This window comes from Ascaphus truei, chromosome 11 (assembly GCF_040206685.1).
Source record: "Ascaphus truei isolate aAscTru1 chromosome 11, aAscTru1.hap1, whole genome shotgun sequence".
Lineage (NCBI taxonomy): Eukaryota > Metazoa > Chordata > Amphibia > Anura > Ascaphidae > Ascaphus > Ascaphus truei.
Genome location: NC_134493.1, coordinates 25,146,468 through 25,173,674, shown reverse-complemented (window position 1 = coordinate 25,173,674; position 27,207 = coordinate 25,146,468). Strand labels below are relative to the sequence as shown.

Sequence of the window (27,207 nt, the reverse complement as noted above, 5' to 3'; positions counted from 1 at the left end):
AGAGTATGAAGTATCCCAGGGGATGGCAAAGAGTGCATTTTGTGAGGGTGGTGTTTGCAAGCTATTACATGGTCACTTTAAACATGTGTATTTTTAAATTAAGACTCCGGTGAGAGTAGGAGGTCCGGTTGTGCTGATGGGGAGAAGGTTTTAGGTGCAGTGGAAGAGAAAGGACACAAAGTCGAGACTGGTCAAGACTGTTAGAAAGAAGACGGCTTTAGAGACTGGTTAAGACTGTTAGAAAGAAGACGGCTTTCACTAGATTGCAAGAGATGAGCAGAAGTGTACGGAGAGTCTATAGCTGAGAAGTAAAAAAAGGCAGAAGGGAAGAAGTTTGTAATTAACACTGTCAAATTGGAGGTCAGAAGAGTGATTCCATACACGAAAGGCAGAGAATGATCTAAGTAACACAAAGGTATACGCAATTTGAATAGTTGTAGGCATGAAATGTAACAGTTAAGGAGGCCAGTAACTAGGAGATTGTAACAGTTACGATATGAACGCGCGAACGCAGGCATTTTGGTTTGCATTGTAGCGTGACAGAAGGAAGGGAGGATTCGACTTTTACTAAGCAGAAACTTTAAAAATATCAGTAGCTGATACTGGTTAGTAAATATGAGCCTAATGTTTTTAAAGAGGAAAGAGAAAGAACAATAGTTTGGGTTTGTCTATGAAGTAATACTGTAATACTAATTATAAACTAACCTGAATAATTTGACATTTTCCAAACCCATCAATTCTCTCAATCCTTCTTGGTCAATGCCGGTTTTCCTCAGATCCAAGGATATTTTGGATTTTGATTCTTTCAAAATGTGTAGTATCACGTGAACATCAGGTGGTGTAAGTCGCGTGCCCATGAATGAAAGTTGATCCCCGAGTTCCATAGCTGTGTGCTGGACAAGAACAGTGTCACGTGTTTCATACACACAATGAAAAAGTTCAAGAAGTCTATGTGGACAAAGCTCACTGAGCTGTAATGTCCTGAAGTAGTCAGACATTTGTCTTTGTTTCTTGGCAATGACTTTCAAACCCGTAGTCAAATTTAGGGCACGTTTTATATTTTTGTGGAATAAAAGTCCAAGCAAGAACCTTCGTACCATGTCTGGGCAACTATCTTGAGTCCTTCTCTTTTTAAGCTCCAGTGAAACATATTTTACAAAGATCTTGTCCTTTACATCTTTAGACAACATTAAATTCTTGGCTGTCTTCAAGTTTTGAATCATAACATTAGAGAACAAAGAGGCCAAAGCTTTACCAGTGTTGACACTCGACAGTTTTTCTAAACCACATTTTCCATGAAACTCCTTTGTAGAAGAAAACGGTTTGTTCTTTGAAACATTTTGGTGTTTTGGACCAAGTTCAAGATAGCCAGAAATGGTAACTGATTTTGCTTGTTTTTTCTGAAGAACATACAAGAAGAAATCAGCTAGGGACAGGTTTAATGCTGTGTTCCCTTCCTTAAAATTTGCTTCACAAAACAAACACAGAAGTCTACACATAAAAGGCATATAAGAGTAACTAAACAAATACTGACAATCTTTAATCCATTTTAGTGCATCCGTGAACTCTGGCGATGTCTTAAAATATTCTTTGATGTACCATTCCACTTGTTGGGGAGAAAACCCGATCATTTCAATGATTTTGTCCACCTTTGCCAAGTACTGGTTAAATTTATCTCTGGGCCTGGCAGTTATTAGCATGGTGCATCCCCGAAGCAACTTCTTCTGAAAAAGGCCAGTAAATAGATCCTTGATGCTACTTATCCTTGCAGGTAAAGTAGTGTTGGATCCATGCATTAGACCCTCAGGGTCCTGGAACTCATCAAAACCATCAAAGATGAGGAGGACTTTTTCAGGATTCCTGACGATGTACTGGAAGATTTTAATGTTTTTTTCTTTTGGACACGAAGATAGTTCAAAAAGGAAGTCTTTAAGGCTGCACTGCTTTTTATGTGAATTAAGTGAGCTGCACTCAAAATAAAACACGAAGCTGAATTGTTCAAACTTCCCATCTGACCAGTCCTGGCAGATCTTCTTCACGAGGACAGTTTTCCCCATTCCACTTTGCCCCAGCAGTGCAATGACTTTGGTTTCCATTTGCTTTCGTTCTTTATCTTCAAAGAGGTTAGTTATTTCAACTGCTGCTTGTTCTCTTTCAGCCAAATCGTAAATGATCAGCTCTTTCTCTGTTGCTTTGCTGGGAACCTTTCCAGTTTTGGTGTCAATCTTGCTATGTACCAGACCAACATCGGTGTATTGTACACCACTCCCCAGTGCCAGCGATTTCCTGGACTGCTCCATCAGCGCAGCTTTAAATGATTCCACACATTCTGAGAAGAAGACAAATGTTCCAGTCATAAAAATGGAACTGACTAATGTCACTAATGTCAAACATCACTAACTACTAACTTGGAGCAATAGCCCTGCTTCATAACTAGCTTTTGCAGGCCACATTATGGCCCATATTCACTAAGTGATGCTATCTGGATTCAGAAGACTCCTTAGGCTACGCTTATAGTGCTGGCGTCGGCGACGCTACGGTCGCTGGAAAATCAAATAGAGATGACTTCCAGAGATTGTGCCAATCCGTCGCTCCGTCGGGTCGCGCTTTCTATAAGCGCACGCGACAGCTGCAATGCATTGTTTTGTCGCGAAGTTGCGTCGCTGGCACTATAAGCGCAGCCAAACAGCTCATTCACTTGAAGGGACTGTAAGTTTACTTCCACTACTAGAAGGTGACTTATGGGATAGCTCTGGCCTATATCTGCTGAGATCTATAATTGTTTTAAAACCAGAGACAGAACATGAAACACAGACAGAGCTCAGTGCACATCCAGGGAAACGTATACACGGTACAGTGCCTAAATATATACAGCTAAACCCCGTTATAACGCGGTCCTTGGGGTCCACAACCCCAAGACCGCGTTACAACCGGGGTCGCGTTAAAATTTCACCGGCATCAGCGAGCTTCCTCATTACAGATTTAAATCTCCTCAAGCTCATTACAGATTTAAATCTCCTCAATTTTGCCGCCTTACCAGTGCTCTCCTCTTCCTGCTGTCCACGTGCTCATATCTCTCTGCTCTGCTCATCTCTCTGCTGTCTTGCCGTCGTGTGCCATTGTTTTTTTCAAACATTCAATTCAATGCTTTATTGACTACCAGACACAGACACAAATAAACAGTAATACATTTTGTACAAAACACATGCAGGGATTGAACTCGGGACCTTCTGATACCAATGCCTTGCCTCTTACCTCTACACCATAGGCTTGGTGTGACAAGACATAACCTACATGTCAATGTTAAATCTTAAGTTTATTTCTAGCTGTCTATGACATCACACAGCTCCTGTGGTCTAGTGGTAGAACTCTTGCCAACATATGAAAGCGTCCTGGGTTCAATTCCTGTATGAAATGGTATAATTAACTTTTTTAATAAATTATTATTTTAATTATATTGTTTAATTTATAAATATATAATTCTTTATTATTCTTTATTAAGTAATAATTATTCATTAATCAATAATGATGTATTAATAATAATTCATTATTAATCATTCTTTATGATTAATTATGTATTATTAATAAGTATGATTATTAATTATTATTATTAACAGTTAATTAACTAATTAATAATTAATTAATAATTATGTATTAAGTATTAGTAATAATTATTTATTAATAATTATTAATTAATAATACTATTATTATTAATTATATTATGATTAATAAGTATGATTATTAATTATCATTAGCAATTAATAATTTTTATTAATTAATAAGTATTACTAATACCTAATAATTATTAATAACCAATTACTAATAATAATTATTAATAATTAATTATTAATAAAACTTATTAATACTTAATAATTATTAATAATTAGTAAGTATTAATAATTGTTGTTAATAATTAAGTATTAATTATTATTACTAATTGGGTGTTAATAATTATTAAGTAATTATTAATACATAATTATTAATAACAATTATTAATACTTACTAATTATGAATAATTATTAAGTATTAATACGTTTTATTAATAAGTAAGTATTAATAATAATTATTATTAAGTATTTAGTAATAATTATTAATTAGTTAATTAACTGTTAATAATAATTAATAATCATACTTATTAATAATACATAACTAATCATAAAGAATGATTAATAATGAATTATTATTAATACATCATTATTGATTAATGAATAATTATTACTTAATAAAGAATAATAAAGAATTATATATTTATAAATTAAACAATATATTTAAAATAATAATTTATTAAAAAAGTTAATTATACCATTTCATACAGGAATTGAACCCAGGACCCTTTCATATGTTGGCAAGAGTTCTACCACGAGACCACAGGAGCTGTGTGATGTCATAGACAGCTAGAAATAGACTTAAGATTTAACATTGACATGTAACCTGTGGCACTGTGTTGTAGAGGATAAATATATTTATAGGTTATGTTTAGTCACACCAAGCCTATGGTGTAGAGGTAAGAGGCAAGGCATTGGTATCAGAAGGTCCCGAGTTCAATCCCTGCATGTGTTTTGTACAAAATGTATTACTGTTTATTTGTGTCTGTGTCTGGTAGTCAATAAAGCATTGAATTGAATGTTTGAAAAAAAAAAAAAAACCCGATGGCACGCGAGGGCAGAGAGAGAGATGAGCACGTGGACAGCAGGAAGAGGAGAGAGAGATGAGCATGTGGACAGGACAGCTGGAAGAGGAGAGCGAAAGGCGGCAAAATGGAGGATTTGAGATGCAGGTAAGCTGGCAAAATTAGGCTTTCAATTCGGGAGCAATGCTCAGACCGCGTTATAATGGGTCGCGCTATAACGGGGTTTTGCTGTATGTATAGATATCTATTAAATAAAATGGTCTTTTAGTTTAACATTTTGGCCAAATTGTTGTAAGCCCCTGAGCCACTGCATGGCAGACAACATCTCAAGGGTCCCTAACACTAATATAAATTCTTAATAACCTGTGAATTACCAGGAAGAATGATTTATAATAAATCTATCAAAATTAGTTGCAAAGTTCTAAGTCTGATTGAAGCTTTTATTAACCTGTACATTACCAGGAAAAGCACTCTGTATTAGATTTGTCACAATCATACTGCAAGCAAGCAAGTTCCCCTGAGAGTGGGAGATGCTATGGAGTGAGCTTTTAACCATTTAAATGTGGGAGGGGGTGAGCTTAAATTAGGTAGGAGGTTGCCACCCTCCAATCAGCTAAGACCAGCTGAACAAGAATTGTAAAACATACAGGACACCTACAAGCTCATATTGGAACCCCCAAATAACCACAAGATATATATAAGCATATAAGTGTCATAGAGGAGTGCTACTGAGCATGGCAATATATATTTTAAAACCAGAGACAGAACATGAAACACAGGCAGAGCTCAGTGCACATCCAGTGAAACTTATACACGGTACAGTGCCTAAATATATATATATAGATATCTATTAACTAAAATGGTCTTTTAGTTTAACATTTTGGCAAAATTGTTGTAAGCCCCTGAGCCACTGCACGGCAGACCACATCTCAAGGGTCCCTAACACTAATATAAATTCATAATAACCTGTGTATTACCAGGAAGAATGATTTATAATAAATCTGTAAAAATTAGTTGCAAAGTTCTAAGTCTGATTGAAGCTTTTATTAACCTGTACATTACCAGGAAAAGCACTCTGTATTAGATTTGTCACAATCATACGGCAAGCAAGCAAGTTCCCCTGAGAGTGGGAGTACAAGAATTGTAAAACATACAGGACACCTACAAGCTCATATTGAACCCCCCCAAAATAACCACAACATATATATAAGCATATAAGTGTCACAGAGGAGTGCTACTGAGCATGGCAATATATATGTTGTGGTTATTTTGGGGGTCCAATATGAGCTTGTAGGTGTCCTGTATGTTTTACAATTCTTGTTCAGCTGGTCTTAGCTGATTGGAGGGTGGCAACCTCATACCTAATTTAAGCTCACCCCCTCCCACATTAAAATGGTTAAAAGCTCACTCCATAGCATCTCCCACTCTCAGGGGAACTTGCTTGCTTGCAGTATGATTGTGACAAATCTAATACAGAATGCTTTTCCTGGTAATGTACAGGTTAATAAAAGCTTCAATCAGACTTAGAACTTTGCAACTAATTTTGACAGATTTATTATAAATCATTCTTCCTGGTAATGCACAGGTTATTAAGAATTTATATTAGTGTTAGGGACCTTTGAGATGTGATCTGCCGTGCAGTGGCTCAGGGGCTTACAACAATTTGGCCAAAATGTTAAACTAAAAGACCATTTTATTTAATAGATATCTATACATATATATTTAGGCACTGTACCGTGTATAAGTTTCGCTGGATGTGCACTGAGCTCTGTTTGTGTTTCATGTTCTGTCTCTGGTTTTAAAATATATATTGCCATGCTCAGTAGCACTCCTCTGTGACACTTATATGCTTATATATATGTTTTTGTTATTTTGGGGGTCCAATATGAGCTTGTAGGTGTCCTGTATGAGATCTATAATTGCCAAGACACCCCAAAGCAGGACACATTTTAAAATATTTAACAACATGAAAATATCTAGCCTAAATGGGTCATATTTACTAGGTGACTGGCGCTGGAAGATACCTTGTGGCCCGTTCACTTGGGTGGGATATAAAGTGTTGTCCAGTGCCGGAAGGTGTCTTATGGCATAGCACTGCTTAGTAAACCTGGTCCTGTGGCTCTGTTCCCTTTGACTAGGCAAACCACTGATTGTTTGCAATGTATAAGCATTGCAAATGAAAGTCCAAATGAACAAACAACAAATACACAACATATACAAGATGTTTTAAAGCAGCAGTCCAAGCTGCCGTTATTGTTTTTTACATTTTATTTCCCCCCCTTTAATATGTGCATCAATACAGCCCACATCATAAGTAATTAGTGTCAGTTGCCGATCGATTCGTTCTCCTGTGATCGATCGGTGAAGATTCGGGCTCGGGGGTTCACTAAATGGCCATCAGTGTACCAGACGAGGACCAAAGATGCAAAGTTCTGTGGGGAAGATCATGTGACCAGGCAGTCACTGGAAACAATTGGTGCACTAGTAGAGAGAGGGCAGGGCTCAAAAAGGGGTGTAACAGAGCCTGATTCAGAAGAGGAAGGGAATCTGACTTTGTACATGGTTGCTATAGAAACAACAAATGCTTGTTACATTATAATACATTACAAATGTCATTCAGAGTGGTTTAAAAAAAATGCTACAAGTATTTTCTCATAGTGAAAATCTGATTTATTATTTAATAATAATAAGGAATAGGAATAAGGAAGTTGAACCGGCATAAACAAAGCTCATTTAACTTACTGTTTTCTGCTTCCTCCTGTTGTAAAATCTCAGTACATGTTTGTGTCTGGCAACAAGTTTCCTTTTCTGGCCAAAGAAAAGCATGTTTAAAACGCCATTAAATATTTATAGAGCATATTTATTATGAATATATGATAATACACAAAGGGAAAGGAGGCAGGCAGGAACACAACTGCAAACATGAACTTACAGGGGGTAATTAAATATACTCCAAAGCGACTGTTCATTGGATGAAAAACTCCTACTTCAGATGTTAATGGTCGCTTGACCTCTCTTCATCTTACATTAAGGAAGCTACTAAGGGAGATGGAGGAACAACAAAAGAACAAGGCGCACAACGCACATAGTGAAGCACAATTATTAAAGTGAATTTTACTAAAGGATAATAAGTTCTGCGTACATCAAAATAAATACAATCAAGCAATGGATCAGTGGGGTTACCACACAGAGGGACAGCTGGAAACGTCGCTCTTCACCCAATGCAGGGGAGGAAGCAGAGGATCAGCGGTCATTTATCCAGACAGGAGGGTCCTCTAAGTCCGTAGATACCACTCACTCCGTCTCAGGGTGATAAGAGGGTAAGTCCACAGTGTATAGTCCCGCACACCAGTCCCGTAACAAGGTACAGCAGCCTCCGTCAGTGCCACCACTACCAGATCCCGACAGCACGCCGCTTCTCCTCGTGGGGGCGCCTGCCGATGACGTCACGGACTTCTCCTCTCCTGCAGTACACAGGGAAGCGTCCGCAGCAGCGCACAGCACACAGGGCGGCACAGAGTGTAAAAAACGGGAAAGGCGGTCACAGGGGACAGGGGGAAATAAACCAAGGATGATCTTGGCCACAAATGGGTATAAAAAATGAGCAATAACACATTCCAACGCGTTTCGTAACACACAGTTACTTCTTCAGGGAGTACAAGCAGCTGGGGGAGTGTACATACTTATATACCAAACAAACCACAATCCGAAATAAGGTGTCATATTGCTGCACCAATCCATGAAGGTGCATCAAACTGCTCATTAAGGTTCTGCAAATACAGTGTCAATTAAAAGAAACAGAACATATACAGAATACAAAATACAATAAAAACAATACAAATATAAAATATTTAGGCGTCAGAATTCTGAAAGAGAGAAGCCACAATTAGAGCCATACAGGTGCAAAATAAAGACAGACGTATATATGTATATGGTTGCTTAAAGATTAATACAGGGACCAAATATCTATATCTTCATTTAACCCCTTAGGGGTCAACGAACTCATTTGGTAAATCCAAAAGGTTTATTGGTAGGAGAGGCTTTTGATTCTATCGCCTCCCCTCCTTTCTTTAGGAACCACTTTAATGCCCTTAAACATTAGTTTTGAAGGGTCTTTATTATGATATAGTGCATAGTGGCGGGAAAGGCTGTGTTTTTCATAACCAATTTTGATATTCCTGATATGTTCCTGTATGCGGATCTTTAAGCATCTTTTTGTGCGGCCTATATATTGAAGGCCGCATTCACAGTTAACCAAATAAACCACATGGGTTGAATTGCAATTAATAAAGGAATCAACGGCGAAGCTCTCACCAGTAACGAACAATTTGAATGTTTTCCTCTCAGGGTGTAGGTGCTTACATATTGAACACCTCCCACACTGGAAGTTACCAATTGGTCTATCACCAATCCAAGTGATTGGGGCAGGTTTAACACGAACATTACCCACATCACTGGGGGCCAATGAATTTTTCAGATTTTTTGCCCTCCTATATATAAATTTGGGGCATCCGGAAGGCGGTCACCTAAAACTGGGTCATTACATAAAATTGCCCAATGTCTCTGAATATTTTTTTCGATTTTCTTATTAACCGAGTTGAAAGTTGTAATGAAAGGTACCTCTAATATACTACTCTGGTTATTTATTTGTTCCTTAATTTTTGGGACTAACATTGTTTGTCTATCCATACAACGTACTATATCAAGATCTTTAGACAAGCTGGCACTCGAATATCCTCTTTCAAGGAATTTGTCAAACAACAATTTGGACTGCTCCTCGAAATCATGTTCCCCGCTACAGTTTCGTTTAATTCTAATGAATTGACCTCTGGGAATATTAGTAATCCACGATTTTTTGTGGTTGCTTCTTTCCATTAACAAGTTGTTGGCATCGATTTCTTTAAAGAAAACTTTGGTGGATATGGTCCCATTGTCTAGTGCTGTCAATTGCAAATCCAAAAAGTTAATACTGATAGGGTCAGAAACATGTGTAAAAACAAAGTTTTTATCATTGGTGTTCAAGTAGGTGAGGAAAGAGCAAATGGACAAATCATCCCCTCCCAGACACAGAGGATGTCGTCGATATAGCGACGCCAAATGATGATATGTTGTCTGAAAGGGTTGTTGTTCCAAATGCTCTGTAACTCCCACTGACCCATATACAGGTTTGCAAAACTGGAAGCAAATCTTGTGCCCATTGCAGTTCCGCAAACCTGTATAAAGAACTCTGCAAGAAACATAAAATAATTATGGGTAAGTATAAAATCAATGGATTTCAAAATAAATTCGGTGTTAAGGTGATGTAGTGTCGTATCTGCCTCCAAGAAAAATTTGACTGCCTGGAATCCCTTGTCATGTGGAATATGAGTGTAGAGCGCCTGCACATCACAAGTGATCCATTTGTAGGTACTCTTCCATTCAAAGTCCTGAAAGGTGTGTAGGACAGAGGATGTATCTTTTAGATAAGATGGCAAAAGACTTGCATAAACTTGTAAGAAGAAATCCACATACTGCGAAAGGTTCGCAGTATGGGAATCAATTCCCGAAATTATGAGACGGCCAGGTGGGTTAGAGATGGATTTATGGACTTTGGGCAAATGATAAAATATTGGAATTTTGGGAGAAGCAGTAAACAAAAAATAGAACTCAGCTTGCGTAATGACAGTGTTAGTCATAGCTTCATCTAATAGTTCTTTCAAAAGGATGGTGAACTCACCAGTTGGATCCTTAGTGAGTAACCTATAGAAGGAGGTATCATATAGGTATCATATAGGCGACAAGACAACTATCAAAATAGATCCAAAAATAGAAGAGAGGAGCATAGGTATATTGACCATGCCTCAAATAATAAACAGAATTATTATGATAGAAGTAGGTATCAAAATCAAAAACCTCTATCCTCTACCAATAAATTTGGCCCGAGAAGAGAAAAACCTCTAAAGAAGTATATACCAGTAACCCAGCCAATGAGTCCCCGTCTGGTTCTCGTTTTTTAGAATTACTAAGGAGCAGATTTTCCCCAACTTTAGAGAAAAAGAAGGAGAAGAGACAGGAGCGTTTAGACAGCCCTGTAGGGAAAACAAAAACAAAAAGATCATTACCAGACGAGGAACGAGAGCAGGATCCAGGGTCAAAGAGAAGGGACTCAAGTGTAGATCTAGGATCCCCTTAGATAAGGGAATTTTTAATTTGTCTACAGTGATTCTTACCGAAGATCAGAAAACTGTATTAAACAAAGGTCTGAATTTCTCCAGGTCTAGTGGCCCTAATGGCTTTCAATTATACACAGACCTTCACAAATTCGTGAGAAATATGACTCTTAAAAGGCATTTTATTACAAATGAAAACAAAGCTCCACAGATAACGAAAGATAAGGAGCGCATAGATAAGATAAGGACTGCAGACCCGACTATGGTTAGTTTGGTATGCAGACACACTCCATTTAAAATGAGGTTTAAATTCTACCCTGCCCAATCCAAGGGGCACCATATTGATACATTTTTCAATATGGTGCACAATGACTTTTCTAGACTGGTGAAAACAATTAAACCGGGAGACATTAGGCACATCATAAGTATTCAAGAAAATGTAGCTCTTAAATGTCTGAAAACAAATGAAAATCTTATTATCAGACAGGCGGATAAAGGGGGCGGTGTTGTCCTCCAGAATCGTAAGGATTACGAACAGGAGGACCACTGCCTGCTCTATGATACCTCCTTCTATAGGTTACTCACTAAGGATCCAACTGGTGAGTTCACCATCCTTTTGAAAGAACTATTAGATGAAGCTATGACTAACACTGTCATTACGCAAGCTGAGTTCTATTTTTTGTTTACTGCTTCTCCCAAAATTCCAATATTTTATCATTTGCCCAAAGTTCATAAGTCCATCTCTAACCCACCTGGCCGTCCCATAATTTCGGGAATTGATTCCCTTACTGCGAGCCTTTCGCAGTATGTGGATTTCTTCTTACAAGTTTATGTAAGTCTTTTGCCATCTTATCTAAAAGATACATCCTCTGTCCTACACACCTTTCAGGACTTTGAGTGGAAGAGTACCTACAAATGGATCACTTGTGATGTGCAGGCGCTCTACACTCATATTCCACATGACAAGGGACTCCAGGCAGTCAAATTTTTCTTGGAGGCAGATACGACACTACATCACCTTAACAACTAATTTATTTTGAAATCCATTGATTTTATACTTACACATAATTATTTTATGTTTCTTGCAGAGTTCTTTATACAGGTTTGCGGAACTGCAATGGGCACAAGATTTGCTCCCAGTTTTGCAAACCTGTATATGGGTCAGTGGGAGTTACAGAGCATTTGGAACAACAACCCCTTCAGACAACATATCATCATTTGGCGTCGCTATATCGACGACATCCTCTGTGTCTGGGAGGGGATGATTTGTCCATTTGCTCTTTCCTCACCTACTTGAACACCAATGATAAAAACTTTGTTTTTACACATGTTTCTGACCCTATCAGTATTAACTTTTTGGATTTGCAATTGACAGCACTAGACAATGGGACCATATCCACCAAAGTTTTCTTTAAAGAAATCGATGCCAACAACTTGTTAATGGCAAGAAGCAACCACAAAAAATCGTGGATTACTAATATTCCCAGAGGTCAATTCATTAGAATTAAACGAAACTGTAGCGGGGAACATGATTTCGAGGAGCAGTCCAAATTGTTGTTTGACAAATTCCTTGAAAGAGGATATTCGAGTGCCAGCTTGTCTAAAGATCTTGATATAGTACGTTGTATGGATAGACAAACAATGTTAGTCCCAAAAATTAAGGAACAAATAAATAACCAGAGTAGTATGCTAGAGGTACCTTTTATTACAACTTTCAACTCAGTTAATAAGAAAATCGAAAAAATTATTCAGAGACATTGGGCAATTTTATGTAATGACCCAGTTTTAGGTGACCGCCTTCTGGATGCCCCCAAATTTATATATAGGAGGGCAAAAAATCAGAAAAATTAATTGGCCCCCAGTGATGTGGGTAATGTTCGTGTTAAACCTGCCCCAATCACTTGGATTGGTGATAGACCAATTGGTAACTTCCAGTGTGGGAGGTGTTCAATATGTAAGCACCTACACCCTGAGAGGAAAACATTCAAATTGTTCGTTACTGGTGAGAGCTTCGCCGTTGATTCCTTTATTAATTGCAATTCAACCCATGTGGTTTATTTGGTTAACTGTGAATGCGGCCTTCAATATATAGGCCGCACAAAAAGATGCTTAAAGATCCGCATACAGGAACATATCAGGAATATCAAAATTGGTTATGAAAAACACAGCCTTTCCCGCCACTATGCATTATATCATAATAAAGACCCTTCAAAACTAATGTTAAAGGGCATTAAAGTGGTTCCTAAAGAAAGGAGGGGAGGCGATAGAATCAAAAGCCTCTCCTACCAAGAAACCTTTTGGATTTACCAAATGAGTTCGTTGACCCCTAAGGGGTTAAACGAAGATATAGATATTTGGTCCCTGTATTAATCTTTAAGCAACCATACACACATATACGTCTGTCTTTATTTTGCACCTTTATGGCTCTAATTGTGGCTTCTCTCTTTCAGAATTCTGACGCCTAAATATTTTATATTTGTATTGTTTTTATTGTATTTTGTATTCTGTATATGTTCTGTTTCTTTTAATTGAAACTGTATTTGCAGAACCTTAATGAGCAGTTTGATGCACCTTCATGGATTGGTGCAGCAATATGACACCTTATTTCGGATTGGGGGTTGTTTGGTATATAAGTATGTACACCCCCCCAGCTGCTTGTGCTCCCTGAAGAAGAAACTGTGTGTTACGAAACGCGTTGGAATGTGTTATTGCTCATTTTTTATACCCATTTGTGGCCAAGATCATCCTTGGTTTATTTCCCCCTGTCCCCTGTGACAGCCTTTCCTGTTTTTTACACTCTGTGTCGCCCTGTGTGCTGTGCGCTGCTGCGGACGCTTCCCTGTGTACTGCAGGAGAGCAGAAGTCCGTGACGTCATCGGCAGGCGGCCGACAAGGAGAAGCGGCGTGCTGTTGGCGTCTGGCAGTGGTGGCACCGACGGAGGCTGCTGTACCTTGTTACGGGACTGGTGTGCGGGACTATACACTGTGGACTTACCCTCTTATCACCCTGAGACGGAGTGAGTGGTATCTACGGACTTAGAGGACCCTCTGTCCGGACAGATGACCGCTGGTCTCCTGCTTCCTCCCCTGCATTGGGTGAAGAGCGACGTTTCCAGCTGTCCCTCTGTGTGGTAACCCCACTGATCCATTGCTTGATTGTATTTATTTTGATGTACGCAGAACTTATTATCCTTTAGTAAAATTCACTTTTATAATTGTGCTTCACTATGTGCGTTGTGCGCCTTGTTCTCATGTTGTTCCTCCAGTTCTAGGGGTGTCGAGCCACCCCCCAAGAAAGGCTGAAGACGCATCATTAGTGTATCTACACCTATAAGGTCCACAATATTGTTTATTTCACATTGTAATCACTTTGTGTGTCTCACCTTCTATTAGCTGCGCACTTTCACCTTTTTGTATTAAGGGAGATGTCTGTTAATAGCTTCCTTAATGTAAGATGAAGAGAGGTCAAGCCTTTCTCTTCTAATCCTCGATGGTTGGGACTATGTAGGGATTTCCCTATTTAGTGATATGTATTACACTTATAATGTATTTCCTGGATTGTGATACTGCTGTTGGTGTTGACCTTCATCCCATGATGTTTCTTGGCTCTGACATTTAATTATGAATTTGATTTGGCCTTTTCCCCTCCCTTTACCCACACTCCCTTTGTGTGTAGTACTGGTGTGAGTATGTGGTATCACTGTTTTAAATACCGGACTCTCATTGTGTTTTTTCTCTCTCCACCATGTCATACTATATGCCCATGGCCCTATCCCTACAGATTTCACGGATGGGACAAGAAGGGACTTTATTCTCATGTGCTGATAACGCATTTATTTTTGCACACATCCCTATGACGACGAATGCAGGAGATTATTTCTGCGACATCGTGGGACAGAAGGGCCTATTAGGGACCACGCCAAAGCAAGATGATGTCATCTGGGAGGATGTGGGACCGTGATGAGCGCTCGCGCATGCGCGATGATGGGATACCAAGATCCCCAGATGGGCCAATCGGAGATCACGTTATTATGTGATGACGTCATCGGGAAGGACGACGGACCATGATGAGCGCTCGCGCATGCGCATTTGAAGGGATACCAAGATCCCCAGATGTAGAGTCTGAACCACGTCCAACCAGCGGCAGCAACACTAATAACAAGCAGACTGAACCACGTCCAACCAGCAGCAGCTAGTATATATTGTGGATATTTTATTGTGTATGTTATCTTCACTTGAGAAAGACCACATTTTGATGGTTGAAACGTTGTGTATTTGATATAACGAATTCTTTGGAAATCCATAGAGCCCTGAACCCTCTGTTTTTTGCTGACTTTGGAGTTTTTCATTGACAGGGACTCCCCCTGGATCAGGAGCACCGGTAACAGCAAGTATCAGTTATAGTTATCAGTTCATGGTGTGCAGCATTTATTCTGTATTTTTCTTTATCTTTCAGAACATATATCATCGATATATTTACATAGTGTGATTATCGTTTGTCCCAGACACCAATATGTTCGTTATTAAATACTATATCAAACATGTGAACGGGTTCTCTTGACTCTTTTCGCCGAAAATTAGGCAACTAATTACAGTACTATAGAAAAATCCCCATTACCTATGTATCTATGTAACAAAGTGGTTAATCGGAAGCTCGAGCTTCCTACACTGTACACAAATCTTTTACGTCCACAGACACACCAATAAAGAAATGATAATTACAAACACATACAGTATTCCTTCTTGTTGCAAGAAATGCTAACTTAAAACATACTACCCTGGTACACTTAATTTAAAGCAACTAGGACCTGTTTGGGTAAAATAACATTCTGCAGCAAATCATTAATTATTATTATTATGGGCATTAAAAAATACAATAGGGATGTACCATAAAAGGTATTGACACATCTTTCTTGAAAAATATCCCTAATAAGAAGACACTTACCATTTTCAACACATTGACTCATACAAGCCGACTCTGGTAAACTTGGCAAGTCGCCTGGCGTGGGAGCAAAGGGACTATTCCTATCTGGAGATCCCGGGATGCTTTTACCTGTAAAGTCTGCGGGGATTCCTAATGGAAAACAGAAATGTTCATATTTACTAAGAGCTGCTATTGAGAAGACACCTTCCGAATCCGGGAGACACCTTATGGCCCATACACTTGAATGGGCAGTGAAGTGCGTTCCAGTGACAGAAGATGCCTCATGGAATAGCACCATTTAGTAAATATGGGCCAAAATCTACATCTAAAGCAAAAACCCCAATAAATATACATAAAAAAAAAAAAAAGATAACTGATAAATGTTACAGTATGCTTAGGCACGCTGCTCTGCTCACACGGAGGTTAACACATAGTGTAGAGAACAGACACAATCTTCAATGCCCCACATACCATTCCATTGCCCTTCCCAGTCCAGCCACTGTCTGTGGCATTTACCGTAAATACAGAAATGACTTTGGAAAAACATGCTGTCAATTGTACCTTTTTAAACAAGCATATCCTTTAAAGCAGCAGTCAAAGCTGACCTTTTTTTTATTTTAATTTTTTCCCCCTTTAATATGTACATCCACACAATAAGTAATTAGCTAAGTTGCAGATCGATCCGTTCTCCTGTGATCGATCGGCGAAGATTCGGCTATGGGGTTCACTAAATGGCTGTCAGTGCAGCAGAAGAGTAACAAAGATGCAAAGTTCTGTGGGGAAGATCATGTGACCAGGCAGTCACTAGATACAATTGTTGCATTGCTAAAGAGAGGGCAGGGCTCAAAAAGTGGTGTACCAGAGCCTGTTTCAGAAGAGGAAGGGGATGTGACTTTGTAAATGGTTACTATAGAAACAAAAAATGCTTGTTACATTATTCTACATTAAAAATGTAATTCAGAGTTGTTTAAAAAAAAATGCTACAAGTATTTCCTCATAGTACAGAACTGATTTATTTAAAAAAAAAAAACACATGTAGGATATTGCTTAGTCTGCAGCTTTAAAGCTGAAGCCATCTACACATGTACAGATGCAGCAAGACTTCCTGAGCCACGGCTGAAAAAGCTTAAAGCCACCGCTCCGGAGACAGTGCTGCCGGGGTTCCATGCCTCTGGATTGGACCCCCCCACACGCAGCGATGATCCTCTGGCACCGGGGGCAGTCACCGATCCCCTGGCTTGCCCTGCTGTCGAAAACAGCAACTCTTGCTGGGGAGGGGGAGAGGAGGAGTGGGGGAGTGGGGGAGGGGGGGGGGAGGAGGGCTACAAAGGATTGTGGGACCGAAAGAAGAGTAATTAATGTCATCGTTATTCTTACCAGATATCGTGATGGGAAATACTGGCGATAGTAGCTGCGGCGCTGATGGTGGGGACGAGGCTGCAAACCAAAGTGAAACCATTTTGATGTAAATGAAGCTGTTTAGCACAATGTACAGGCAGAAGTTTATTTTCTTTAGATCACGTCAGTGGAACAATGAACAGTAATGCTAATAATAAGTAAATGATTAACCCCTTCAGTGCTGACGGACAGCAATGCACAGGATTTGAGGCCCCCATCGCAGGGCAGGTACGGTTACCAAACAGTGGAAGGCCATTGGGACATACTCCAAAAATGTTCCTGCCCTCCTGGTCAGGAACACTGAAACCCAGACAGAGACGCCCCCCCCCCCCGGGGACCTCGCCCCCACTCATACTGCAGCGCGATCAGGACGTTGCAGTCTGAGTAGCTATAAGGTCCCTGAGGGGCGTCTCTGTCGGGGTTTGCGTTCCTGACAAAAAGGAGAAAGCATAGATTTACCAGGACAATCTTCCCCTATAGCGATGCTCACGTGTGTTCCACTGATGGGTTTATATTATTTTCATTAGATAAAACAGCAGTAATTACAAATCATTTCCCAGCAAGTAGGCTGAATTGTCCATTTAAAAGGTGCAATCCCACATAACACTTAGATTGTAAGCTCTTTGGGGCAGGATCCCTTATGTTGTCAGTGACCTGTTGCGCGCATCCTCATTATTTGTACTTTATTTACCTTGTCATTTAATTTTATAAAGCGCTGCGCAGCTTATACAGGTGGCACAATATAAATACAATTATACGTAGCCGGCTAAAAACAACCTTTTGTAAACAATTTAACAAATCAAATTGGCTTCTTTAAACAAACCTAACTGTGCTAAAAGCCAAGATGTGTCCACTTTGACTACTTGGGGAATTAACAACGCACTGCATTCCTCAGAGACCTCTGAATGGGAAGCTGTTTTCTTCGCCCCTTATTCAGCGCCGTCCTTATTAGGGAGCCAGCAGATAAGGTCTCTGCCTCCGCAAACTCTTGTTGAATACATAGGCCTAGAGCAGGGGAGCGCAAACTTTTTGAGCTGCGCCCCATTTCCTGCTCCCCCTACGTATTTCGCCCCCCTTAACTTCACTGGCGGCGTCAAATGATGCCGCGGGGTCACGTGACGTCATGTGACGTAACCCCGTTACCATGGAGCCGGGCGTGTGATGTCATTTGACACCGCGTTGCCATGGTAACAGGTCACAGTGTCAGAATGAAGGTAAGTTTAATGTAAATGCCTCGGGGGAACAGCGCGAGGCCTCTGCAAGCGCCGGCGCCCCCTCAATAAAATCTAGCGCCCCCCACTTTGCACACCGCTGGCCTAGAGTCATCAAACTCAGTGAAAAAAAAGTTACAATTGTCACCGGTAAAAAAATAAATAAATAGCAGCTGCTATCACTGCACTTGTATGTCCTAAGTCATCAAGATTTTACCGGATGCGATATTTTAATAGAGTATTACACCGGCCATTATATACATAAACCAGATCAGGCTAACACCAGCCGGGAGTACTGCTGGGGATAAAAACACAGGTGGTACTTTTGGGCGTCAGCCTGGTTCAGATAAATATCGAGACCTAATGACCGGCACCAAAATGACAACATTTTGGTGCCGATTTTTTTAATCAAATGCAGTAAAAAATGTGTTCTTTTTAGCGGTAGCACGTTGGTGACAAGCGCCTTAAAAATAACGCCCCTAACTTGGCTATTCGAAGACTATAATGATGTCGCACAAAAGGGACCAGCGGAAAATCAAACCCCTCTGAAGCCTCAGCTCACCGGGCTTACTGCCTAACTTTAAAACATTACTAAAAATACTTATAGGTGTTGGATTTTGGTAAAAAAAACGCACCAACCATTTAGATGTTACACGTTAAATAAGCCACGGTCATTAGTATCTTTCAGGCCTAGGCGTTATTGCCCCCTAAGGATAGATTTACAATTCATGACCGTGATAAAGGCGTATTGTTGTTGTGCTTTGACACAGCGGTGCGCAAACTGGGGGGCGCGCTCCCCAGACTTTATTGGGGGGGGAGGCGCGAGGGGGTTACAGAGGCCCTGTGCTGAGAGCACGAGGCCTCTGTAAATTTACTTACCGTCTTCAGTCCACGCATCTTCATGGCAACGCGACGTCAAATGACGCCCGTTACCATGGTGATGTGACGTCAAATGATGCCACGGGTCATGTGACGTGATGTCACATGACTCTGCAGCGTCATTTGACGCTTCATTGGAGGTAAGGGGCAACCGAGGAGGAGAGCAGGCGGGGGGGGGGGGGGGGGGGGGGGCGCAGCGCAGGCAGTTTGCGCACCTCTGCTTTAACATATAACTGTACGGAGCCATTTCTGAAACATACAGCAGAAACACGGAATTTGACTGCAGATAAGAACTACTTGGCCACTTCGTGTGCCCACCCAGTCAGCTGTGACACCTCCCACCCTATTAGACCCGTGGCTTTGTTCCGTATTTAGGACATCCTTACGTCTATTCCAATCATTCTGTATCTCCCTTATGGTATTAGGCCCAACCACCTCTGCTGAGCAGCTGTTTCCTGAATCCCCCAGCCCCTGCATGCAGAAGTACTTCCTCACATTTCCCCTGAGCCTCCCACCTGCCAGATTCAGGGCGTGAATTCTTGTTCTAGCACTTATCTTTCTCTGACATAGGCTGCCCTGCTGCACTTTTTAAACCCTTTATAGAAACAGAGTTTTGAAAGTCTGAAAACATGTCTTACTTATGTATTCTATGTGTTGAATAGTACAGTAGCACATGGTCCCATTCTCTTGCGGCTTTGATGGCACTGGTAAATGCTACATACAAACTTTCCAAATGCTCCTCGGTTCCAGCTACCTATTTTGTGATTGACCGTACATCAGAATTCAAATAACCTTTGCAATTTCCTCTGTCATAGAAGTCAGAAAAGTATAACTCACAATACGTTCACCATGTACCATATGGAGGCAAATGGCTTTGCAACCATGGAAGACAGCTCTCTGGTAATTCTCCGTAAGTCAATCTTCCATTTTCCCCCAATGTAAATCTTAGACAAAGTCAAGCACCGGAATTCACTAACCTACGACACGGCTATTGAACTGCGATGCTGTGTTAACTGCTGTTGGCTTGAATGGCAGTTAATCAGGATCGTGGTGTGATACATATCAAGGGATAAGAAATCTCCCCACAATGCTTTGTAATTATGTTTTATATCATTCATCACTCTACACATCATATTTGTCAAAACAAACCTGTGCATGAAAAAAGGAAATATGATAACTGCACTGACCTGTGCAGATAAATATATTGGTCCCAGGAGTAAATGGTAGGTTGATGACCTGTTGCTGGGGAAGAGTTGTAATGGCTGGAACCACTTGGAAACCACTGGTGTCAAAAGTCAGACAGTTTGCAAAGGGGATCACTGGAATGAATGGAAATAAAAGCCAAGTGTTAAAGTTCATTCCACAAGAAAGAACAAGCAAGACAGTACATTAATCTGAAGAGACCCAGACAGGTAGCCCGGATCGCTATCTGGCTTTCACAATCACCAGAGCTGCGGCAAAATACTATTTTTCCTGTGCTCCAAGGACTGGCAGTCTGGCTACATCTGGGTATCAATAGTAGCCCAAAAAGTATTGTGTCTTTTCACAAGTGTTTTTGGTTCTACCGATATTTTCAATCCCTTTTGTGTAAATAACCAACGAAAACACCTGAGAATCTCGCACAATCATATTATACATACCTGGTGTTACAAAGGATCCCTGAGGTGGACTTAAACTGGGAACAACTTGCATCTGTGACACAAAGAAGAGGTACTTTTCCCAATAGAGAGAAAGAGTATATATGTAGCGGTCATGTAAAATGCCTACAGTCATCTCTCCTGTTGGCAGTAAGGCCTGGTAAGTGTGGGCATGCCAGCAGTAATTATGGAGGTTTACCCTCACACCCTGGTGGGGTGCCCTGTGTATGGCTGGGACTGGTCACATGCTCTGACTCCATGGTTAGTGATGTCAGAGGTGTGTCAGCCTCAGAAGTTACATAAGGCACAGCACTGTGCTCTAAAGTTAGTTGCTGTACAGTTCTTAGTTCTAGTTCAAGCCCAGCAGGAGTTGCTGGAGAGTCTTGGTATGAGACCTGAGTTCTGCTGAGAGGAAGAGTTGCGGTAACTCCAGAGGAGACTGTGTCCAGGGACCTGGCACAGGATAGTGATCCCTGCGGGGATAGGGAATCCCTATTAAAGTAAAGAATCACCTTTGAGGGGAAGCAGCGTGGAGAATCATGAGAGGCTAAGTCTCAACTGCGAGGGGCAGCTAGCCCACATCATTCAATAAAGATGTGTTCATTCAGAAATCCTCTCGTGTACTTCTGTGGAATGAGTGTACAGAGAGGAGCACCACCGAGGAGTTCCTCGTCAGGATCATCCCCATGCGGACGCAGGGGCCCTGGTGAGGTGGAGGCGCTGCACTGGAACTAGGTGAGACTCAACACACTACCTCAGCTGCCTGTCTAGACGGGTTCTCCCCACACACCATCATGCGGGAGACTCAGGAGTCCTGTAGCCAGCAGGTGCACCGTCAGGCATATTCACACTGTAATGGGGTCCGGTTAGACCACAGGGGCCAATGTGAGATTGGGTGGGTCAGGCCGGGCCAGAAACACCGTTACATATAGAATACCAAGTAGCGTGCACTCTCAGGACTAACACTTATCGGAGTAACATAGGTGTAAGTACATGGGCTGTGACTAGCACAAGAGACACCATCGCATGGGGAAATTATTGGAGGGAGTAACAGAATGACCCCTAGGTATTGTGAATCATAGTCATTAATGAGTTAAAAATAATTTTATTCTAATGACAAAAAGTAATAAAGTTGGGACAAGGTAAAAACCCTTATAGAGGCGTAAAGTGTAATTTGGTGCAGTCCACCAAAGCTTGTGGCTGTAATAGCTATTCACACTCAAACAGCCTGTGGTAAAACTCTGTTGCTAAATGGGAATATTAATCCTTGTATTGCTTGGCTGTATATTGCTAGAATGACCATGTAATGATAATATCATGAGATATTATGTATTTTAATCCATCTGATGCTTCAGGGGTTAATGGTGCAATCAGTTGCACAGTTAAAAATACAATATTTGGGGTTTATGACTTGTCATGAATCTGTGGGAGCTTCAAAGGGGCTTGATCGAACTTGAGTGCTAAAAATACAAAGCAATGGTTTATGGCCTAGTAACACCCCAGTGAGGCCTAGTGTTAAAAACTGATTCAAATCTAGAAATAAGAACATATGTTTTGACAGAGCTGGGAATAAAATACTCTATCTGTGGGGAGAGGTACCTCTTCTTTGTGCTACTTATCTGCCCCTAGTGCACCCTGACTATCTCCTTCTAAAGGGTGAGCGGGTGGCCGCTTCTATATACCTTGTATGTGTGACAGCAGGTCTGAGAAAGGCTGGGCAATTCTTGGATAAGTACATATAGCGGGAGGGCTTCCAATGAATGCAGCGGTATCTGCTGACGTCCCTAATAAAGTAACAAACATAGCAAGTTAGTATTAGCCAACATCCCATAAAAGATGCTGCAGTGATATTACAAAACAACGAATATGGTGCTTCCAGCAGGTCAGGAGTCCCTCAAAACCCAACATGCTCAAACCCCAACATGATCAAACCCCAACAAGATCAAACCCCAACATGATCAAACCCCAACATGATCAAAACCCAAATGATCAAACCCCAACATGATCAAACCCCAACAAGATCAAAACCCAACAAGATCAAACCCCAACATGATCAAATCCCAACAAGATCAAACCCCAACAAGATCAAACCCCAACATGATCAAACCCCAACAAGATCAAAACCCAACAAGATCAGAACCTGGGCCCTGATGAAGGTCCTATTTTAGGACCGAAACATCGGTTTCTATTGGAGATTTGCTTTGGCATTAATACATGATATTTCAGAGTGCCCAGCAGTTTGCTGAATGTACTACTGTATATTACAATAAGAGAGGCATTCAGTAGAACAGGGGTGCGCTTCTGGCGACGCGTCGCCATGGCAACATGACGTCAAATGAAAATGCAGGAGAAAAAGTAAGTGCGAGGGGAGGGGCACGAGCAGGGGGGCGCAGACAAAAACGTTTGCACTCCCCTGCAGTAGAAGACACACAATATTTGTCTTGTTCTTGCACATGCAGTAGCATTTTTCTTTGGATAAGTATGTCCTTATAGACTCATTAGTAGGAAGTGGCTGATTTACTTTGGTCTTGTAATCTTCAATTGTTACACATAAAAACATACAATGAACCAGCACTCGCCCTGTGTAACACAATTCGGCTGGAGGTGCTGTGATCCTGCATTTACACCGCAACATGCATGCAACTATACACAAACCAAACTGGATCAGCACGCAAAAATAATAATGAAGGACTCACATTTTGCTGTTACTGTATATGTGCAACTTTCATGGCCCTCTGGCCCCTTTTTCAGGCCTGACGAAGGGGCCGGGGGGCCTTGAAACGTTGCTCTATTATGCACATGTAACCTTGTCCCCCGCGGTAATGGGCCCCCCCCCCCCCTCGCGACACTCACCGAGCTAAAGCCGCTGGTGGGGAAATGCGGGGGCTGAGGAGGGAGCAGCGCTCTTTATCCGCGAGCGGGCCGGTTGCCGGGGACGCGATCGGGCCGTCGCTAAGGCCGCGATCGCGTCTCTAAGGTCCCGGCGGCCGGCGAACAGGGCGCCGCCATTACATAGACAGCTCGCGCATGCGCAGTTAGAACAGATGCAGGAGGAAGCCAGTCAGCTCGCACATGGGCAGGATTAAGCCCGCGAAGCCCTAGCCTACCAGGGAAGGTATGAGGTAGGGACTACAGCTCCCAAGAGCATTAGGGAACCCATGTGCCGCCAGGGAGCCAATAAGGCTGCAGGAGCTCCCTGCTTGCAGGGATGGATACAATTCGCGGGGTTTTTGGACACGTTAGTTGGTGACTGGAGCATCTAGGGGAAGGAGGTAGGGTGCAGGGGTCAGTGACTCTCTGCACTAGGACAGCAATCCCCCAGGCCCCAGATAGTCCTGAGTCATCCTAGCGGAGTATTGTAGGGACAGGCCCTAGGTTAGGGAACCTGCCCCATTATATATATATTTGCTAGGAGTGTATCACGGACATTGCTCGGATTGCTAAGAGGGAGCTGGACTATCTCCACGGAGGCCAAGCTAGCGTGACTGCGGCCTGCTGGCAGCAGACAGACCCTAACTAAGGTAGAGACGGTGCGGAGCTGTACGGTGATATTATCCGCGCTGGAATTCACCCCACGCGTAGGAGGATATCCCGGAGGATCCAACCCCAGTGATATAGCGGCATCCGTGGCTGGAGCCCGGGCAGGTAACCCACCACCCACGTGCACCAACAAGGCCTATCACCAGACATAGTGGCTGCGCAGTCACACACACACGTTGGTAATTGACTTGGGGGTGCGAGACATTGGGTTTGGGGTTACTGGACACAGGGTGGGATCACTCTTTGGAAGGTTAGCGTCCGCCGTGACGCGTAAGGTTAGCGTCCGCCGTGACGCGTAAGGTTAGTGTCCGCCGTGACGCGTAAGGTTAGCGTCCGCCGTGACGCCTATGTGATAGCGTCCGCCGCGATGCATAGAGTGTGGGTTATTGCGGTAGCTCAAGTTAGCGTCCGCCCAGACGCACTGGTCAGGTTGCCCCTAGCGAGGGAGACCTGTTATTCTGTGTTGATGTGTTCATGTTGTGTATAGTAGTAAAGGTATTAGTCATTATCAATTCCGTTGTATGTGGTTATTGAATGTACAGCGAGGAACCACTCCCCCTCTGGTGGGAGCCATCGCAGGTGGAGGCGCTGCTGGATCAGCACGCAAAAATAATAATGAAGGACTCACATTTTGCTGTTATATGTGCAACGTTTCAAGGCCCCCTGGCCCCTTGTCGGGTCTAACGAAAGGGCCAGGGGGCTTTGAAACGTTGCTCTTTTGTGCACATGTAACAGTGTGTGTTTCTCCAACATTTCCTTTCCCGGTGTGTGCTGATTTTTTCTGTATTGCTCCTTTTTTTGCTACATTAAAGCAGGAGTCCAAACTGCTGTTTTTTTTATTTTTTTACTTTTCCCTTTAATATGTTCATCAATACAATCCCCACAATCTGCTATATATTTCTGAAAGCATTGTATGTATGTATGTTTCCCTGTTCCCTGTCCCTAGCGGCAATCTCATTGGTCCCTTGGCCCGCCCGCCCCCGCACACCTCTCATTGGCCTGAGGCGGAGTGACAGGCCAAAGGTCCAAACACAAACACACACACCTCCTCCTCTCCCCGGGTCTCCCGGTCTCCCGCGCTTTCCCCCCCCCCCCGCCCCTCCCTGCCATTTGGCCCCCCCTGCCCCTCCCTGCCCTTTGGCACCCCCCCAGCCCCTCCCTGCCCTTTGGCACCCCCCCGCCCCTCCCTGCCCTTTGCCACCCCCCTGCCCTTTGCCGCCCCTCCCTGCCCTTTGGCCCCCCCGCCCCTCCCTGCCCTTTGGCCCCCCCCGCCCCTCCCTGCCTTTTGGCCCCCTCCGCCCCTCCCTGCCCTTTGGCCCCCCCCGCCCCTCCCTGCCCTTTGGCTCCCCCGCCCCTCCCTGCCCTTTGGCCCCCCCCCACCCCTCTCTGCCCTTTGGCCCCCCCCTGCCCCTCCCTGCCCTTTGGCCCCCCCCGCTCCTCCCTGCCCTTTGGCCCCCCCTGCCTCTCCCTGCCCTTTGGCCCCCCCGCCCCTCCTTTCCCTTTGCCCCCCCCGCCCCTCCCTGCCCTTTGGACCCCCCCGCCCCTCCCTGCCCTTTGGCCCCCCCTGCCCCTCCCTACCCTTTGGCCCCCCCGCCCCTCCCTGCCCTTTGACCCCCCCCCCACCCCTCCCTGCCCTTGGCCCCCCCCTGCCCCTCCCTGCCCTTTGCCCCCCCCACCCCTCCCTGCCCTTTGCCCCCCCCCCCGCCCCTCCCTGCCCTTTGCCCTCCCTACCCTTCTACGCCCCTTGGCCCCCCCCCCCCCGCCCTTCGACGCCCCTCCCCCTCACCCTTCCACTCCATGCACCCTGCCCTTCCACACCCGGGCAACGCCGGGTATATCAGCTAGTGATAAATAATTAGCTAAGTTACCGATCGAAGATTGGCTCCGGGGCTCACTAAATGGCTGTCAGTGCAGCAGAAGAGGTCCAAAGATGCAAAGTTCTGTGGGGAGATCATGTGATCAGGCAGGCACTAGATACAATTGGTGCACTGCTACAGAGAGGTCAGGGCTCAAAAAGGGGTGTGTCAGAGCCTGTTTCAGAAGAAGAAGGGGATGTAACTTTGCAAATGGTTGCTATAGAACCAAAACATGCTTGTTAGATTATAATACATTAAAAATGAAGTATTTTCACATAATACAGAACTAATTCATTTTTTTTTTTAAAAACACACACATGTAAGATTTTGCTTGGTCTGCAGCTTTCAAGAAGAAACTTGCTGAGACCGAAAGCAAAACCTATGTCCTTTATTATTATTATTATTTTTGAGTGCTGATCCAGTATGGGTTTTGTATCTTCAATTGTTACCCCTGAAAACTCACCTCGTTTCTGTCGTTTTGATCTTGGGGCAGCAGTTCTTTTTCTAGGTAAAGCAGCTGGAAACAGATTATCATTGGAAATTAAAATAAAATATAAAAAATACACAGTATTTTAACTTGTTTATTAAGGAAACAGAATACGTGTCTTATTGCCCTATAAATAAGATTTAACATTTTAATACCAGGACACACCCTTCTCTCAAACGCCCGGCATGTGATGCATAAAAGCAAAAGCATTAAAGATTCAAAAGCCCTCGTTATTCACTATGTTTTCTTTTATTATTTAAGTCTTTTTCTTTATATTCTATTGCACAAAATGTATAAGAAATAAAGGGACAGCGTGATGTATCTTTTCTGAGGAGAATTAAAAGAATCAAATACAGAACTCACGTCTCTTTTTACGCTTTTGGGTTACCGGCTTCTCAACGTCTGCATTCTTTCCTCTCGCTGTTTCATCTGTAGAATTCAAATGTGATGCGGGATCCTCTGGCACTTAAAGGGTTAAATACAATAAAACCTGATT

The 27,207-nt window shown here is 42.5% G+C and overlaps 1 protein-coding gene across 3 annotated transcripts in view; it reads right to left on the bottom strand.

Moving 5' to 3' along the window:
* The window catches only part of CIITA (class II major histocompatibility complex transactivator), a 140,539-nt gene that overhangs the window by 21,591 nt on the left and 91,741 nt on the right, over nucleotides 1-27,207 (bottom strand). For 2 of the 3 annotated variants that reach the window (XM_075565345.1, XM_075565346.1), the window contains 8 exons: nucleotides 27,075-27,176; nucleotides 26,688-26,741; nucleotides 22,511-22,612; nucleotides 20,379-20,510; nucleotides 17,081-17,140; nucleotides 15,725-15,853; nucleotides 7,373-7,438; nucleotides 706-2,329 (listed from right to left, as the gene is read on the bottom strand). In XM_075565345.1, the coding sequence (XP_075421460.1) occupies nucleotides 706-2,329; nucleotides 7,373-7,438; nucleotides 15,725-15,853; nucleotides 17,081-17,140; nucleotides 20,379-20,510; nucleotides 22,511-22,612; nucleotides 26,688-26,741; nucleotides 27,075-27,176 (2,269 nt within the window). The remainder of the gene's footprint in view (nucleotides 1-705; nucleotides 2,330-7,372; nucleotides 7,439-15,724; nucleotides 15,854-17,080; nucleotides 17,141-20,378; nucleotides 20,511-22,510; nucleotides 22,613-26,687; nucleotides 26,742-27,074; nucleotides 27,177-27,207) is intronic. The other variant, XM_075565347.1, reaches the window with a different exon arrangement.